This window comes from Bos taurus, chromosome 1 (genome assembly GCF_002263795.3).
Source record: "Bos taurus isolate L1 Dominette 01449 registration number 42190680 breed Hereford chromosome 1, ARS-UCD2.0, whole genome shotgun sequence".
Classification (NCBI taxonomy): domain Eukaryota; kingdom Metazoa; phylum Chordata; class Mammalia; order Artiodactyla; family Bovidae; genus Bos; species Bos taurus.
In genome coordinates this window covers 78552990-78570665 of record NC_037328.1, presented here as the reverse complement: position 1 = coordinate 78570665, position 17676 = coordinate 78552990, and the positions used below count along the sequence as shown (strand labels likewise).

The window sequence follows — 17676 nt, the reverse complement described above, 5'->3', positions numbered from 1 at the left end:
ATCAAATGTCAAGAATATGATATCAAGACTTCAAAAAAATATCAAGTGCTGAAGAGTTTGACATTTTTTTCCAGCATTTAATATTTCTTATTCTTTAGGAGGAAAATGTTCTATAGTTGGGTCTATTCTTTAGGGGGAAAATGTTCTAAAGTTTGGGCTATACTTAAATTCTGCAACAAAATATATTAAGTAATACTTTCCAGGACCAGTGCAACCAGAGGGAATTAGAAACACCTTTGCCTCTTTGCTCCTGAGTTGAAATATTTAACCCCCATCCCTTTTAGGTGTTAAATGGTAGTCAATCCAATGTGATGGAGCACTGAAAGCAGTCTTTAGTAAGAGATTTATCCATAGTGTCAGCTCTGTGTGCAATCCTGATGCACAGAACTAAGCAGAGGCAAGACAGCAGAGTGGTTAGGACCATCAACACTGAAGTTAGACTGCTTGGGTTAGAAGGCAGTTAACCACTTTTGTAACCCAGTTTCCTCATCTGTAAGATAAGAATAGCAATTACTTGCCATATAAGTTATTGTGAATATGAAATGAGTTAATATATATAAAGCACCGAGAAAAGCACTAGGTTTGCTAAAGCTTATTTGTGAAAGTCTGTCAATTCTTGCTGACATTTCCAATGAACTTGTAATAACCTGTTAAGACTTTTTGCCTTCATAGAAATAAAGAATAAGAAGGGGAAAATGAATGTGACTGTGGCCTCTGGCTTAAGATTCCCAAAATGAAGTCAGTTATGGATATAGACTGTAGCCAGCACAATGCCTTTCCATTACACAATTTTTTTTTTGAAATTACATTTTAATGTTCTAGTTAAAAACTTAATGCAGTTTTTTTTTTTTTCAAGCTAAACATGATGTCCATATATGGTCAGGAGCCCCAGGGATCAATGTAATAATGCTGAAAATTTACACAACACTGGGCTGGACAATGACAATCAAAACCATGAGGGACTCAGAACCCTACAGTCTGTGGAACTGTTGCATGATTAAGGGATATTCAAACTGTAAACAGATTTAGAGGCAATGCTGAGTTGTAATATCTTAAAGGGTGTCAAGTGTAAGAAATGAGATGCATTTCTTGAGACCTTAAAAGACAGAACTGGGACTATTGGGTAACAGTGAGGAAGCATTCCAGCTCAATATGAGAAAAAACAATCAGTGCTGTCTGGAAATAAAAGAGACTACTTTTTTTTTTTTTTTAATCTGCCTGTCACTAAGGACTGGACACAGAGGCTTTGCAACCCAGGCTTTTATATAAGGAGCTGAAGTTTGAGTTTGGACCCAGTTTCCTCACAATCTAACTGGTAGCTCCAAGGAGAAAGAATGCTGTGCTTTCCACTCCCACCATCCTTAGTTGAGTTTCTCTTACATTTCTGTGTGAGATCAGAGGCAGAGCATTGGCCTCCACATCAGAAGACCTGAGTTCTACTTGGTCACTTCCCATGGGACCTTGTCTATGAGAGTCAGCTCCTCAGCTGGTTTGTAAAATCCCCACGGTGCTGGCCTCGTGGTGGCTGCCGTGGTCACTGTGATCTTGATGATGAGGGCAGTGGTGTGAGCCTGTTGCTGCTGTTGACTTGACAAATGTACTATGTCACCCATGGTGTCCTCTTTAGAAGAACTAAAGGTGTTCTTTACAGTCAATCCCTCTTTTCTTTCAGGCCGCTGTGCTCGCTGTGGGGAAAACGTAGTTGGGGAAGGGACAGGATGCACTGCCATGGATCAGGTCTTCCACGTGGATTGTTTTACCTGCATCATCTGTAACAACAAGCTCCGAGGGCAGCCCTTCTACGCGGTGGAGAAGAAAGCCTACTGCGAGCCCTGCTACATCGTAAGTTCAGATTCGGTCCTCGGGTAATTTACTAGAATGACTTCTAAGGCAAAATATCGATCACTCCAGATCAAATGTAGCCCTCTGGTCTTTGCTTCTGATTAGATTTCAAACTGTGCTAGTGTATAGATTGACATATCTTAATTTTTATCCCTATGTCCCTTGTTAATTTGAGGTCAAAAGGTGCATTGGCTGGGGCTACCGTTCAGTTAGTGGTCTGCCAGGAAGATCAGCGCCCTGGGGCTTACAAGCATATATGTACAAGCTAACATGTTCCCCCTTGAAGCATCAGGTTTCCCAAGTAGCAGAGTCACACCTCTGATTATTAAGCCTCACTCTATATTTGATGTCATATTTGTAGAGAAACATGTTGCAGGGCCTTGGGAATTGTAAGTACTCTTTCAAACTCCTGGGATGATTGAATCACCTTCTTTCTACCCAGAATTTCTCTTACCTGTCATTGTTATTTAGTCCTCTAAGTTGTATCCAACAATTTTGGGACCCCATGGACTGAAGCCCCACCAGGCTCCTCTGTCCATGGGTTTTCCCAGGCATGAATACTAGAGTGGGTTGCCATTTCCTCATTTGCTTCTCCAAGGGATCTTCCTGACCCAGGAATTGAACCCATGTCTCCTGCATTAGCAGGTGAATTCTTTACCACTGAGCCACCAGGGAAGCCCTTAAACTGTCAAACCCAGCAAATTTTCAGTGATGCAATTAGATAAACTATTGATATTTTATAGTACCTTAAAGGAAAATAGTTGTGCTGTTTCCTTTCCTTAAATTCACAATTATATTTTAATAACATAGTTGAGTGACTATAAAATACTTGTTGTCCCATTATCTTAGCTGTTTGCCAGGCTACTTAAATCTACACATTAAGCTGTCTTCTGATAGAGCAGTTTGGTAAATGAACATAAACTTTTTAAATCTAAAGTAAATTTCCTTGCCATCCTTCTACATGATTTTATCTCTCAGTTGAACGCTTATCAGTGGAAAAAGTAGTGCCTTTTTGCAAACCCACACAAGAGGCATGATTTGGCCCTCAGCCCCCACAGCATTGCAACATAAGAGAAACCTCGGGTGCAAGGTATTGGAAGCTATACATAGCTTGGCGGAGCCCCGAGGTTCAAGTTTATTGCAGAAGTTTCTGGCCTCATTGGGATTTTCCCATAATCTGACAGCTCTAACTCATTGCAGCCCTGAAATCTGTAGCACAGATCTGAAATCTCTTTGAGATTAAGATCTTGCAAGATGAAATATTGTTTTGCATCTCTCCAGTTCAATTTTATCTCATTTTCCTCCCTAAAGGCAACTTAGTCACATATAGCATCATTATAGTGCCACACAACGCTGGAGCTGGAAAAAAAACTTAAGATCATTTGTCTAACTCCTCTCTTTAGAAGTGAGAATACAGAGAGGAAGAAAATGACTTATGTCATTTTATTAGTGTCAGAGCCGAGATTAACTTCAGTGGTTCACACAGTCTCATATTCAGTGCAGACACAATAAGGCTTTAGTTTATCCAGAATATAAATACAAACACAGTGATGTCCCATTGATTTGGAAGGAACAATTACATATCAGGAAAAGTCTAGTGAACAAAAATCTACGTCTTTAATAAATAAGAATGTTTAAAATATCACTCTTAAAAATCTCTGTTGAAAGAGAAAATTGCAAAATCCCCAGTAAATAAGTAGTATGGATTGTCATTCACAATGATCTAGGGCCACAGTGAAATTATTTATTGCAGTCAGTGTGTTCTGTGGCAATGTCAGCAGAGCTTCCAGAAGCACCTCTGGCTGTTTGTCCATACACTAAGTGACCACAGAATACTGGGTTTTTTTGTAGTTCTTGTGTCTATTTTTCACCCTTTTTTTTGGAGTGCAGTGTTGATTCTCACTACTTGGCTGATGCTCCAGTGGCTGCCTCCTTCAGTTTTCATCCCTTCCTGGTTAGGAATCACATGGTCAGTATTGGGAAACAATATAACACAGTATGAAGAATATGGGTTTGAATTTGGTTACATCACTTAAAACTTTGTCTCCTCGGGAAAGTTACTTGATCTTTCTAAGCCTGTTTTCTCATATATAATGGTGATTATTGCAGGATTTTTCCCAAGACTTACAAATGTGAAATGTAGTAATTCTTGTAAAGCACACTGGGCTGGCTCAGGGAACAGTAGTGGGATGAGTATTGCTCTGAAATTAATTTTGATAAAATCTCTGGCCTATTTAGCACTTTTGAAAAGCTAGCACCTAACATGTGCAGTGAGATGCACCACGCTTGGAAATCTCAGACACAGCCCTCTCCCATTTTTAAATGATTTGCTTACTCTCCAGAGTGTGTGGTAAAACTGAAGAAAGTCTAAGCTGGCTAATATGGGCTTTTACTCTGGTAGACTAAGGCTTCTGCCTCCGTTTCAGGCAAGCATCTCAGTGATTCTTGAGGATGTGTTTCCTTCGGTCTTGGTTGCCTGTTCCTATAGTATGCTCATGACAGTGAACACTGGGTGATATTTAATCACATCCTTGGAAAAAGTCAAGGAATTCAAATAATGGAAATTCTTACCATCCTTTTTGACTGCATTCCCTCTGAAGAAACTTTAATCAGGATTTTTCTTTAATGAGATCTATCCGTGGTGACTCTAAATGTAATTTAATTTTTGTCAGAATTCAGTTAAGCTTTACTCAAAGACCCTTGTTTGATATTGATTTCAGAGTTCAGCACAGCACTCAAGCCCTCAGATGGATGTTTTAGCATTTTAATTTCTTCTGAAATTTCAAAAGACCAGTAAGCTGCAACACTAAAAATGTAAAGAGTTCTCTTCAGCGGGATGGTGGGGGAGCTGCGAGGATAAAATGAAATGTTTGTTTTGAAGATGGAGTTTATGAAGGAGGACCGTAGGGCTGTGTGTATCTCTCTTGGAGCCAAAGCCCTTTCACAGGAAGCACCAGCAATGTCATTCATTCAGTTGCCTCCTGTTCCGTTAGTGGAAAGGAGATGTCTGAAAAATGTCCTGTGCAGAATGGAGAAAGCCTATCGCTGGGCCTCAGTCTGTGCCTTTTGTTGTTGTTATTGATGGAGTCAGAATAGTAAAGATAGTGGTTTAGTTAGACAATTATTCCTGTGTAAGGACCACCCTGCTTGATGTTCTGAGTTCAGGAAGGAGATTAGTCTAAAATAATTTAATTTATTCTTGCCTAAATTAGTCATCAATTATATACATAATTTAGGTAAAAATACACCAGCTATGGCTTTATGTTTGAGTCAATGGTTATTTATATTTGCCAGTGATTTCTTAAATCCTTAATTCTTACATGTATATAGCTGCAATTAAACAAATTTGATTCATTAAGGCACTGTAATCCTCTTTACTAATTTTATACATGCTTTCTTTTGTATTTTCTATTGATTGATTTAATGTGAATATGTACATAGCTTTCCATTGTTAATAATTTCCATTTTTAGCTTTTTATTTGTTTACTTTTAAATTATGTTTACATACTCCTTTCTAAAAACATTTGCCACTAGAAAGATATTGGGTATTTTTCAATCTTTAAGTATTGTATATACTGCTACTGCTAAGTAACTTCAGTCGTGTCTGACTCTGTGTGACCCCATAGACGGCAGCCAACCAGGCTTCCCTGTCCCTGGGATTCTCCAGGCAAGAACACTGGAGTGTGTTGCCATTTCCTTCTCCAATGCATGAAAGTGAAAAGTGAAAGTGAAGTTGCTCAGTTGTGTCCGACTCTTAACAACCCCATGGACTGCAGCCTACCAGGCTCCTCCACCCATGGGATTTTCCAGGCAAGAGTACTGGAGTGGGGTGCCATTGCCTTCTCCGAGTATTGTATATAACATGCCTATAAATAACTGAGTAAAATGTTTTATGTTATTTTATTTTGAATTACTTTCTAAACGTAAATCCTTTGATTTATGTTACCAAGTTTACAGCAATTTGGAGAACTTTTTCTAGATTTAAGAAGATTTTTTTCCAATTTTCAGAACTGGGAGCAATAACAAGACCAAATGTTAAACTATAACCTCTATCCGCTTGAAGAGGTTTGTTTACATTTGTTTTGAATCAATTTAATAGGTACATTATGTAATGGTTTTTAATTTGAGTTTTTATAATTAGCAAAATCAATGAGATTCTTTTATACTTTGATGATAGGTCTCTTAAAACTTAGTTTTGGTTATTCTAGTGGATTTATTTAAATGAACAGATTAAAATTAAGAGCACTAACTTCCTAGGGAAGAAAAGTAGTATAAGTAAGTGTACATGGTTCTAGTCCTTGCTCTCGTGGTGTGATGTTAGCAAGGTAATTTAATTTCTGAGTACCAGTATCCTCATTTATTAAAGGGAGGTAATAACTTCTTCCCGGTCTTCAAAGGGAAGGAGTAAATAAGTGTAATATTTTGTACATCATGAAGAAGTGGTTTACTAATATCAGGGCTTGACCTGATTAATAATATTATTATTGTTGCTTTTTCCCTTAGCTTAATTTGATAGAATTTAGAAATCCTCTAAGTTTGGGATAATTTAATAGCTGCAGTTGCTATGGAAATACTGAAATAAATAGATGTCATAGAAAGAGCATGAGGACAGATATGAGAAGAAGTTCATGTTTTGCTTAAGAAGATTTTTGTGTTGGCATAGGCAGCAACTGTGCCTCCCACTTATGTGGCCTTCTGCCCTTAGTGAGGCAGGTTTACTCCTAAGTACAGATTTATAAAAGAGTTGCTGTGTTCTTAGCATTGCCAAAGAGTCTGGACCTAGAGACCTAGTGCATCAGAGATTCTCAGCAAGTCTGTTTATGAAATGGCAGCCAAGGATCTTTCCCTAAACCAGGGCTCTTACTCAGAGTGGATGGAATCCAACCCTTAACTCTCCAGCAGTGGAAGTTAGTACAGACATTTTTATTACAGTTACAATCTAAGTGATTAAAAGACCTCAGGAAATCGGAGGCCAACTCCACAGGAGACTAAACACTTGAAAGTTCCTGAATTTGACACATTAGTGGCCAACACACACAGTCTTTTGCTCTCTCTGTCACTACATGGCTACAGTCAAAGCATTCTAACTTTTCAAGCTACATTAAGAGGCAGGTTTTGTACCTCCACAGGGAACTTGTCCTTTTAGATGCTCAACTTCTCCTAATAAAATGTTTTAAAAGCAGTTATGGCCTGTGCTTTATGTGGGTATTAGGAAAGGACCTGAGAGTTTAGACTAAACTTGAAAAATTCACATGAACTTCCTTTCTTTTTTCTTAATTACCCATTTCTGCTCTCTCATCTTCCTCTCCTTCTCTCCCTCTCTCTTTTACATGCACACACACACACATACACACACACACACACACACACTTTCTTCTTATGTTACATCATCCCACAGGCACTGTCCCAGGAAGGAGAAAAATGATTCAAGCAAGAGAATTTGTCAAGTATACTCTTGAGAGACTTAACCATGTTAACTACTATGAATAGTTCTCTCTTCCATTTGCACGGGCCCTTGCGTTTTATAATGCTCCTGAGCCTCTTTAACTGTACCTTACCATACCTGTTAGAACCTTGTGAAACAGACAAGGGGGATCCTGTTTATAGTGGTTTTGATGTTTTCAAAGTAATAGCCAAAATGAAGACTAGGGAACAGATCTAACTTGCATTTTATTGCTGGATCCATACTGCTGCCCTGAAACGAGAGTTTAGCTTTCTAAAAATGTATAGATACTGACAGCCCCCTGGGATTATAGACTTAAAATCTCCACGATTTTTAGTGATGACCACATGAATCATATCTTCCAGTACTACAGAACCTGAAAGTCTAAACTTCTACGAGGTAAAATTGCTGCCCTTCACTTTCTTGAGCATTTACTTTTTGCTGTCTTTGAAATGCCTTGAGTCTTAAGGCAAAAGCCTCTTCTTATGGTTAAAAACAATATACAAATAACTGATGTTTATGTGGTGCTTTAACTTTTTCAAGTACTTTTATCCCATGTCATTCTCTCATGATCTTAGAAAGTAGATACAATTATTATTGTATTCATTCCCAGTAGTAATAAATTGAGTTTTAGAAAACTTTGGTTTGCTTAGTTCCATAGAGCATGAGTGTCAAGGCCAGGACTTGACTCTGGCTTTTGATTCTCAAATCCAGTTCTTTCCACATATCCAACGAATAATTGTAAATCTTACTTATTATTACTATATTTCCTTTTTATTTATTAATTTTTCTCTATTACCACATTGAGCTCAGACTATTTTTTCTTATGGTAGTAATTCTTTAAAAAAAAAAACAATGAAACCTCAGTTTTTAAGTATTATTTGCTTATTAGAGAAAAATTGGAAAATATTTTAAAAGGTATATAGTTCTGCTGTCTAAATGTTTTAACAGTTTACATTTTACCACATATTTCTTTTCCATTTCAGTGTTATCTGAGTATGGACATATGTTTGTAAATGTAACCACACAGCTATTGGGTTGGTCAAAAAGCTTGTTTGGGGTTTTCTGTAACAACTTACAGGAAAAAATCTGTATGAGCCTTTTGGCCAACCCATTGTATAAATATTTACACATACATGCAAACACAATGAGGTCGTACTAATTCATAACTTGCTTTTATTAATAGTATATCAAACTTTGTCTTCCTTAGAAGTAGCTTTTAAATATTCCATGGACACTCAAAAAGAGTATTTATGTACACTCCCTTTGCTAAAAAAGTGACTCAAAGAAATATTCCAGCAGACAAATAAATTAATCAAAACATGTGTGGGAAATCCACAGCAAATAAAATGGTGATAAGCCATGAACCAATAAAATTAATAGTTAAAAATAAAGAGATTGGAAAAGATGTAATGGCAAATTCAGACCAAAGGAAAATTACATTAATTACCTACTAACTATAATATTAATAGCAAAGTACAGTTTTAGGACAAAACCACCAAACAAGCCAAAAAAAATATGTTAAGTCAGAGTTCCCAAAGAACAACTTGAACCTTTATTCAGTAAATAGCATTACGTTGAAATATATGATATAAATATATTGATGAAATATGGCCTTAAAATGGTAAAACCATAGTTATAAAACTTTAGCACATTTCTTGTAGTCTCTGACAAACCAATTATAGAAGTTGAATAATATGATTGAGCTAATCCATACAACCTAAGCGGTTATATCTTCTTTCCAAATCTTCATAGAAGACTTAGAAAAGCATCATATTATAGTCTAAAAGGAAAATGGAAATAGTTCGTATTTTGACTGGCAGAGTTGTACACAATAGCATAGTAAGATAAGAAATCTATAAAAGGATGAACAAACACACTCTTGGATTAAAAAATTCTTAGAATGTAGTGATAATGATAGCCCTAAATGATAAAGGAGAATACAATGCAGCTGAAGTTGAATTCCACTTAAAGTTAGAATCTTTTCATTGCAACAAGAAAGAGTGCAAATATATGAACTTAAAAAGCTAGACTTCCCTGGTGGCTCAAATGGTTAAGTGTCTGCTTACAATGTGGGAGAACCGGGTTCAATCCCTGGGTCGGGAAGATCCCCTGGAGAAGGAAATGGCAACCCACTCCAGTATTCTTCCCTGGAAAATCGCATAGACAGAAGAGCCTGGTAGGCTACAGTCCACGGGGTTGCAAAGAGTTGGACATGACTGAGCGACTTCACTTCACTTAAAAAGCTAGAAATGGACAACAAAATCAATCCAAAGGGAGAAAGGATTACGTAAAATAAAGGGAGTTATCAATACACTGAAAATTATTAGAATGTTTGGGTCCAGGAGACGATTCTTTGAAAAACACAACAAAAGAAACATCCAGTGAAGATAATCAAGAAAAAAGGGAAGAAAAAAATTAAAGAAAATTAGGAATGAAAAAGAAGCTTTCAGGATAGGTCTAGAGACATTCAATATTATTGCAATTAAAATTTTATATAAAAGAGGCTATTTTCTGTGCAAAACTAAATACAAGGGAAGGAAACTTAACCTCATAAGCCTGGATGAAATGCAGAGCTACCCACCTGAGAAAGAACTGAGAAATTTCACTAACAGAATTTTTCAGATCTTTGAAGAACAACTGATTCCTGTGCTACTTCAACTTTCAGAGCTCAGCAAAAGAAGATAAGTTTCCCATATTATCTTGAAGAGCCAGCCTGAGTCTGATTAATAATACTTAACCTAGGTTGCTCCCAACAGAGAACTCTATGCTGATCAAACTTACATAAATGCAGAAATTCTAAATGAAATGTTAAAAGATTGAATGCCACATAATGAAACAACTCAGGTTACTCCATGATTCCAATGGTAGAACAGTGTTGGGAATCTTTTAATATGTCAATGTATTGATATATCAAATTTTTTAAAAAGCTAGATAATCATCTTCATAGATGCCAAAAGGGCACTTAATGAAATTTATCACACATTCTTGTTTAAAAATAAAAACAACTGCAGTAACTCAAAAAAATAAAAATAACTGAAGTAAAATAGAAGAAAAAAGAAGATGTACAAGTTTGATAAACTAATGGTGAGCCTTCTTTCTAGATTTTCCTAGATCTTCATAGGATTCCTGCTATTATGTTAATATTATTCTTAACATTCTAGTCTTTGTAATGAAAATTTAGAAACAAAGTATATATATACACATACATATATATTTACATGTATGTATGACCTTGTCTTTGTTTTATATATATATGCCAATTACATAATATTTCCATCACAAAAATAAAAAAATAAAATAAGATTAAATTTCATGTACACATTATCCAGTTTAAGAAATAAAACACTAGAAATTCGGTTGAAATCTCTTAGGTTCTTGTCCCTAATCACTTGAGCAAGACTCCTGTATAGAGGTAGCTACTATACTAAGTTTGTTTTTTATTATAGCCATGCATTTATTTGTAGTTTTACTACCTATCTCTAATATATATGTATTGTTCTTGTTATTTAGTTGCCAAGTCGTGTCTGACTCTTGGCACCCCCATGGACTCCTCTGTCCATGAGATTTCCCAAGCAAGAATAATGGACTGGGTTGTCATTTGCTTCTCCAGAGGATCTTCCTGATCCAGGGCTCGAGCCCATGTCTCTTGTCTCTCCTGCATTGTAGGCAGATTCTTTACCACTGAGCCACCAGGGAAGACCAGAATGTATGCATGTATATATAATTGTGTTGTTTGCATATATTGTTTCTTAATTTTAAATGAATGCCATTGTATCATGCCTGCATTTCTGAGACTTCTTTACTCAAAATTATAAGACTAGGATGTATAAACATTTACAGATGATATGATAATTGTTGCAGAAAATCTGAGGAAACCTAGAGTATTAGAATAACAAAAGTTTAGTCACCTACCAACATTAAAATTAGGAATTTATGTTTAGAAAATATAACAGGAAAAAAATCTTTATACAGAAATAACAAAAATATAAAGCACCTAGACAAACGTTTAAAGGCATACATGATCTAAATGAAGAATGCGATAAAATTTTACAGGAATAATTAACTCATGAGTGAAATGATTCTGGGGTTGAATATGCTTTGGAAAGCACCTCTCACTTTAACAGGCATTTATATCAGCACCCTATAATTATACAATAGCACAGCTTTTAGTGGGAGAGGAATAGTTACTGCAGTGTTCTTTGCTAATGGTTTTTATTTAGCCTTTTTCCCCAGATAGACCCCAACCCTTTGCTGATTTTGATTACTGCCCACCACGGACATCCCTGAAGGCTCTAAGGTAGTCCTATCCTGGTAAGGGTAGTAAAGCTCATACACGTAAGTAGACTGCCTGGAACAACAAAGATACCTAACTGAACAGAAACTGTCCTCCAGTTCCCATCCTGATCTGTTGTCATAGATTTGAACTCTGTGTAAGGGCCAGGAGGAGCCTCAGAAATTCAATAAAGTCATTTTTATAGCAGAGAAAACCTAAAGTCCAAAAAAGCTGACTGATTTGCCTGAGGTTATATGGTTTATTAATGTCAGAGGCAGGAATAGAAACCATGAACCTTGCTGATGCCTTCAAAGAACTACCTGCTTTCTTTGGGACTGACATGAAGAGGTTTAACCATATGCGGCTACAGGCCCCAGAGAAACATCCCTAGAAAATGTTGGGTTGCATAAATTCTGGTTGGAGAGGTTAGAAATAGGACAGCATTTGCTTCAGCCCCAACCAAGGTGGAGAGTTTCAGATTTCCAGGTTAAATGCCTCTGAAACTTTATGCTAGAACCTTCCCACTGCCCTAGTTTGTTTATTTTTAAATCAAGCATGAACTCACCACTCGGTGTTTGCCAGAGTTTGGATGAATGTCAGCATCAGGCCACTGTAATAATGGCTTAAGATTATTTAATCCTATTACTTATACACTTCATTAGGCTGAGTGAATTGTTGGCAGTGGTTCAGTAAACTTCCTACTTTAGAGATAAAAGGGTGGAAAGAAAATAGGGAAGGCGTCTGTTCCTCATTTTCTTTCATATTTATCTTGTATCTCTTAAAGGATAAAGGAATGGTAATTACCCATCTACAGCATGGAGTCTGCATCAGTAGGGTCTTCTGAACTGCTCTGTACCCTCAGAAGAGAAAAAATGAAATACATTTTCAATTAAAAGAAAAAGGGTTTGGGCAAAGGAGAGAGAGAAAGAGCGAGTGTGTATGTGTGAGTGTGTGTTTACGCTTTCAAATTGATCTTAAAAATAAGCCTAAAAATAAGTTCAAGAGCCCTAAATAAGATATGTAGTCTTTCATTTAAGGGACCTGATATGTAGCAGCAAAAAATGTTAGAGAAAGAATATGGAATTTAAAGTCAGACCTCATTCACACTCAGCTAGGCCAGCTACCATGCTGTATCCACCTCATTTCATTTGGCTTAAATTTCATCACAAGTAGAATGAAAGTGGTATTTCTTACCTCTAAACCCTAAGTGAGGGTTCAGAGAAGTTGACAGGGCTTAGTAGTAGAAACATATGCGGGCTTTGAGTGGTAAATAACTGCACAGACCAAGCTTCAGGGACATACCTACCAAACCTGCAAAGGAGAAGTTTGCCTAACTTGAGTCACTAAAGGTCAGTTATTCACCAGCATTACCGTTTCTGGAATGTTACCCGCAGATTGTTGGTTTGAGAATTCTGAGTCTGAGGGGCAATGGCCAGCCATGAAACTCTGGAAACTTGGTTTCCCCAAAAGGTGTCAGAGATCACTGCTTTGATGTCATAATGTTGTTGCTGTTTAGTAGCCAGTCATGTCCAGCTCTTTTGCAACCCCAGGTTTATAGCCTACCCGGCTCTTCTGTCCATAGGATTCTCCAGGCAAGAATACTGTAGTGGGTTGCCATTTCCTCCTCCAGGGGATCACCCTGAAGTCCTCATTAAAAGTAAAATTCTGGACCACTCCCCAGAATTCCTGCACAAACAGCCAGAAAATTAGCATATTTTACAAGGCTCTTGGGGCAGATTCTTAGATATGCTCAGGTTTGAGATCCCTGTGCCTCTACCACCAGCCCCTTCTCTGTAAGAAGTAGTCCTCAAATAATTCACTATTACCCCCGTCTCTCTCCTACACATTCCCTTACAACACATGACCAAACTGGACATTTCCCCTAGCCATTGCTATCTTAGCCCTCTCTCTGTGTGCCCAGACTGGATTGCTGTCTTGTACCTTTCCCCATCTCCATCACTTGAAAATCTGTGTCATCCAGCCTTAAAAAGCTTTTTTGGAACTTCCCCAAATTGATGTGGCCTTTCCTAGATATGCACATCTTTTGGTGGTTTAGTCATAGGATTTGGTGGTTTAGTCCCTCAGTCATGTCCGACTCTTTGCGACCCCATGGATTGTAGCCCACCAGGCTCCCCCGTCCCTGGGATTCTCCAGGCAACAACACTGGAGTGGGTTGCCATTTCCTTCTCCAATGCATGAAAGTGAAAAGTGAAAGTCAAGTCACTCAGTTGTGTCCAACTCTTCGCGACCCCATGGACTGCAGCCTACCAGGCTCCTCCATCCATGGGATTTTCCAGCCAAGAGTACTGGAGTGCGGTGCCATTGCCTTCTCCGCAAATGACTATAGAGAGGGTTAAATCCTACAAGGGGCTGCCTGGTGGCTCAGATGGTTAAGAACCTGCCGGCAATGTGGGAGACCTGGGTTCGATCCCTGGATCAGGAAGATACCCTGGAGAAGGGAATGGCTATCCACTCCAGTATTCTTGCCTGCAGAATTCTATGGGGTCGCACAGAGTCGGACATGACTGAAGCGACTTAGCAGCAGCAGCAGCAGCATAGTCATTTGAGACTCAGGCACATTTCCTTACTGATTTGAAACCCTTAGAGAGTGTATGTGTGCTGGGGTTAGGGGTTATCACATTTTATTCATTTTTTTTCTTTTTCTTAGTTCTTATCCCAACATGTGAGTCTATGGCTGCTTTGATATTTATTTGGGGTAAGGAGCTGGAAAGGGACTGGGTTTCCCCTCTAGATCCCAGTGTCTCCTAAGAATCTGACTCCTTGCTCTTTGCTGTACCTTGGAATGGGGAGTCTGTGTATAACAAGCAAAGAAGAGAACTTGGCTCGGGAAGCCTGTGAGCAGTCATTGCTGAAATGTAAATGCAAAAGATTGAAAGGAAGGATGTGAGAGTGAAGCCAGCTGTCTCGCTTCCAGCTGTAGAATCATCAGAAGAGCTGCCGCGCTCAAGGTCAAATACACAAGCCCAACTTGGATAAAAATTGCCAGGGAGTTAGAGTGGACGTTCTCTGATGTTCTGATGACTTTGAATGGGGCACTGTAATTCCCTCCCACAGCAAGGCTTACTTTAAAGAAAAACCCTGCTTTGGGGATCTCCCTTTTTGCTCACCTCCCTGCAGCGTCAGGGGATGCCAGGCGAGGTTGGCGTCACTCCTTATAGCAAGGCAAGCACTCTTTCTGAGGGCTTCATAGTGACAAGGCCCTGGCACACCTGCTAGGTCTTCAAAAGTATTTTTTTAACTTGACGATTATTTAACAATTCAGTCTCCTACACTTATAATGCGGTAAAATCAGATGCCAGGAGAGGGGGAAAGAGTTGCTCCGGATGTCAGGAATGCACAGATGCACTGAGAACGCTAAAAATCTGAAAATCACAAACAAACATAAGCGATGAGTTTTTAAATTACGAAAATTATTTTGGGTGATATACATGTTCCACAAAAGCTATTTTTACTTTATGGGTTCTTTAATAATGTTAAAAGATATTTGAAGTAATTAACATCAATAAAGGGCTTCCATGGTGGCTCAGTGGTAAAGAATCTGCCTGCCAGTGTAGGAGACACAAGAGACTTGGGTTCGATCCTTGAATCAAGAAGATGCCCTGGAGGAGGAAATGGCAACCCACTCCAGTATTTCCCATGCCTGGGAAATCTCGTGGACAGAGGAGCCTGGTGGACTACAGTCCATGAGGCTGCTAAAGAGTTGGACAGGACTAAACAACAAAAAAGTAAATGTTTATATTTTTACTCTAGTTTAGGAAAAACTCTTACGTAAATTCTATTATAAAACCATAACAAGTAGACAAATAGTTTCTCCACACAATAGATCTTACTGAATGTGCCAGGGTGTCAGAGGAAAGAACTCAGGAAAGAGAATAGAGACATTTGGAGGAAAAGGGGGAATTAAAAAAGAACATCTTCATGGAGGAAAGTGCACATAAGTCATATTGTACATTTTCGTTTCTCCTGATATCATATAGTCATTCTTTTTTACTCTGACAGGTGAGTGAGAAGTGTTGCTATTCCTTTCTACAAATTAACAAAATCAAGGCTTAAAAAACCAGGGCTTTGGAAAAGAAGGAATTATCATAGGATTAGAGCAGAACTCTGAGCTCCTGCACTCTAAATCTTAGCCTCTACCTGTCTCTTAAATAAATTCAAGCTAACAGATGGCCTGTCATCAGATAGGTCTTTTTTTTTTTTACAGCCCTCTGGTCCCAGTTGGGTTACCACTCTTGCGAATCCTTCCCTATGTCCTTCCAGCTGAAGATATGCACTTCCTCCTCTGTCTTCCCAGAGTTTTTATCTGTACTTTTGTTTTAATCATTCACCTTTGACTTAACCTTATATTGGCAAACCATCTCACCCACATGTGTGTCGAACGTGAGATTCATAAGAGGAAAGCTCATTTTTTCTGTTCTTCTTTGCGTCTCTTTTCCCTGTTTGTGCTCAAACCTTTCTCCACATTCCAAAATAATGCTCAAAGCATTACCACTCACCCTGGGGGTATCTAGTTTTTTATGTTTTTTTTTTTTTTAAACAAATGTCTTAGTCTGCTCAGGTCATAACAAAATACCATAGACTGTGTGGCTTAAAGTGACAGAGATTTCTCACAGTGCTAGAGGCTGGAAATCAAAGATCAAGGTACCAGCATGGTGGATTTCTGGTACAAGCTCTTTTCCTGGCTTGCAGAGAGTCACCTTTTTTATTGTGCCCTCACATGGCAGGGAGAGAGAGTGTGTGTATATATAAGCTCTGTGGTATCTGCTTTTATAAAGATACTAATCTCACAGCGAGGACCCCAGCCTCTTTAAGTCATCTAAAACCAATTGTCTCCCAAGGGCCCCATCTGCAAGTACCGTTCCACTGTGAGTTTGGGCTTCAACATGAATTTTGGGAGGATGCAGTTCATGGTGGCTTGGTGGTAAAGAATCTATCTGCCAGTGCAGGAGATGCGGGTTCAATCCCTAGGTTAGGAAGAACCCCAGGAGAAGGGGAGGGCTACCCACTCCAATATTCTTGTGTGGAAAATCCTATGGACAGAGGAGCCTGGAATGTGACACTCCATGGGGTCACAAAAGAGTCAGACACAACTTAGCAACTAAACAATAGTCCTGTACATAGCAATGAGTTGCACCTTTTGGCTATGGGTCTAAATGCATTATTGGTACTGGTTGATGGAGTGATGATTAGAATATCCTGTGTTTCTAGATATGGAATCTACATACTGAGATATTTAACAGGTATTGAGTATCTTCTTGCCTTTAAAGAATTCTGGTGGACCTTCAGTAGGGCCATATTAATAAAGCATTATATAGCCCCACTGAATTTTCCTTTTAGATTGCACTTTCACCATCTAGATTTTACCTCATTTTTAGGCCAGAGAAAAGAGAAAGACTTTGGTTCTTTGGAGATTTATTGTGCATTCTTATTAGATCATTTGGAAATTGGCACAAATGGCAGGAAGCCAAACTGGCCTATGTCTGGCCAGGCAGTGTCTTCAGGTCATTCCAGAAAAGCTGCCGGAATAACGATGTGTTGTCCAATAAAGTGCTTTATGTCAAAGTCTCTTTTGGAATTAACTCGTCATGCACAGATCAATAAGCCTCACCAGTTTGCCAATGTAATTAAGAGGTGGCAGGTTAAACATTCCTAATTAAGTTCAAAGTAAAATAAAATAAAGAAGGTTACTTTTGTGAAATTGTGCTGTCAGACTTTGCTCAAGAGTATTTCTGAGTTTTTATAGAATAGAATCCAGGAGATGGAGGTGATTACTGTCTCCAAGTCTTGGGAAAAGTAAGCATTTAAACATATGTATCTTGAATACTTTTAACTGAAGAATAAACTATTTGCTGATCACGAGAGCCATTGAATGAACACCTCCTGTGTACAGAGGGCCGAGTTCAGTGCTCTGGGGGATATGAGCGCCTTGAAACTCAATTCCTGCTCTCTTGGAGCCTTTAGATGAAGGAGAAGCACCAGACACATACCCAGGTGTAATACAAGGCAGAATCTGTCTGTGAGGGAGACTCAGGCAGTGATGAGAGCTCTGGAAAGGGTGGATGTGGAGGGGGGTCAACACCAAGAAAGACCTCCC

General features: G+C 38.5%; 1 protein-coding gene across 13 annotated transcripts in view; it reads left to right on the top strand.

Annotated features, from left to right (window-relative positions):
* Positions 1 to 17676, top strand: part of LPP (LIM domain containing preferred translocation partner in lipoma) — a 757855-nt gene that overhangs the window by 623361 nt on the left and 116818 nt on the right. For all 13 annotated transcript variants that reach the window (XM_005201494.5, XM_015471873.3, XM_059884788.1 and 10 more), the window contains one exon: positions 1673 to 1842. In XM_005201494.5, the coding sequence (XP_005201551.1) occupies positions 1673 to 1842 (170 nt within the window). The remainder of the gene's footprint in view (positions 1 to 1672; positions 1843 to 17676) is intronic.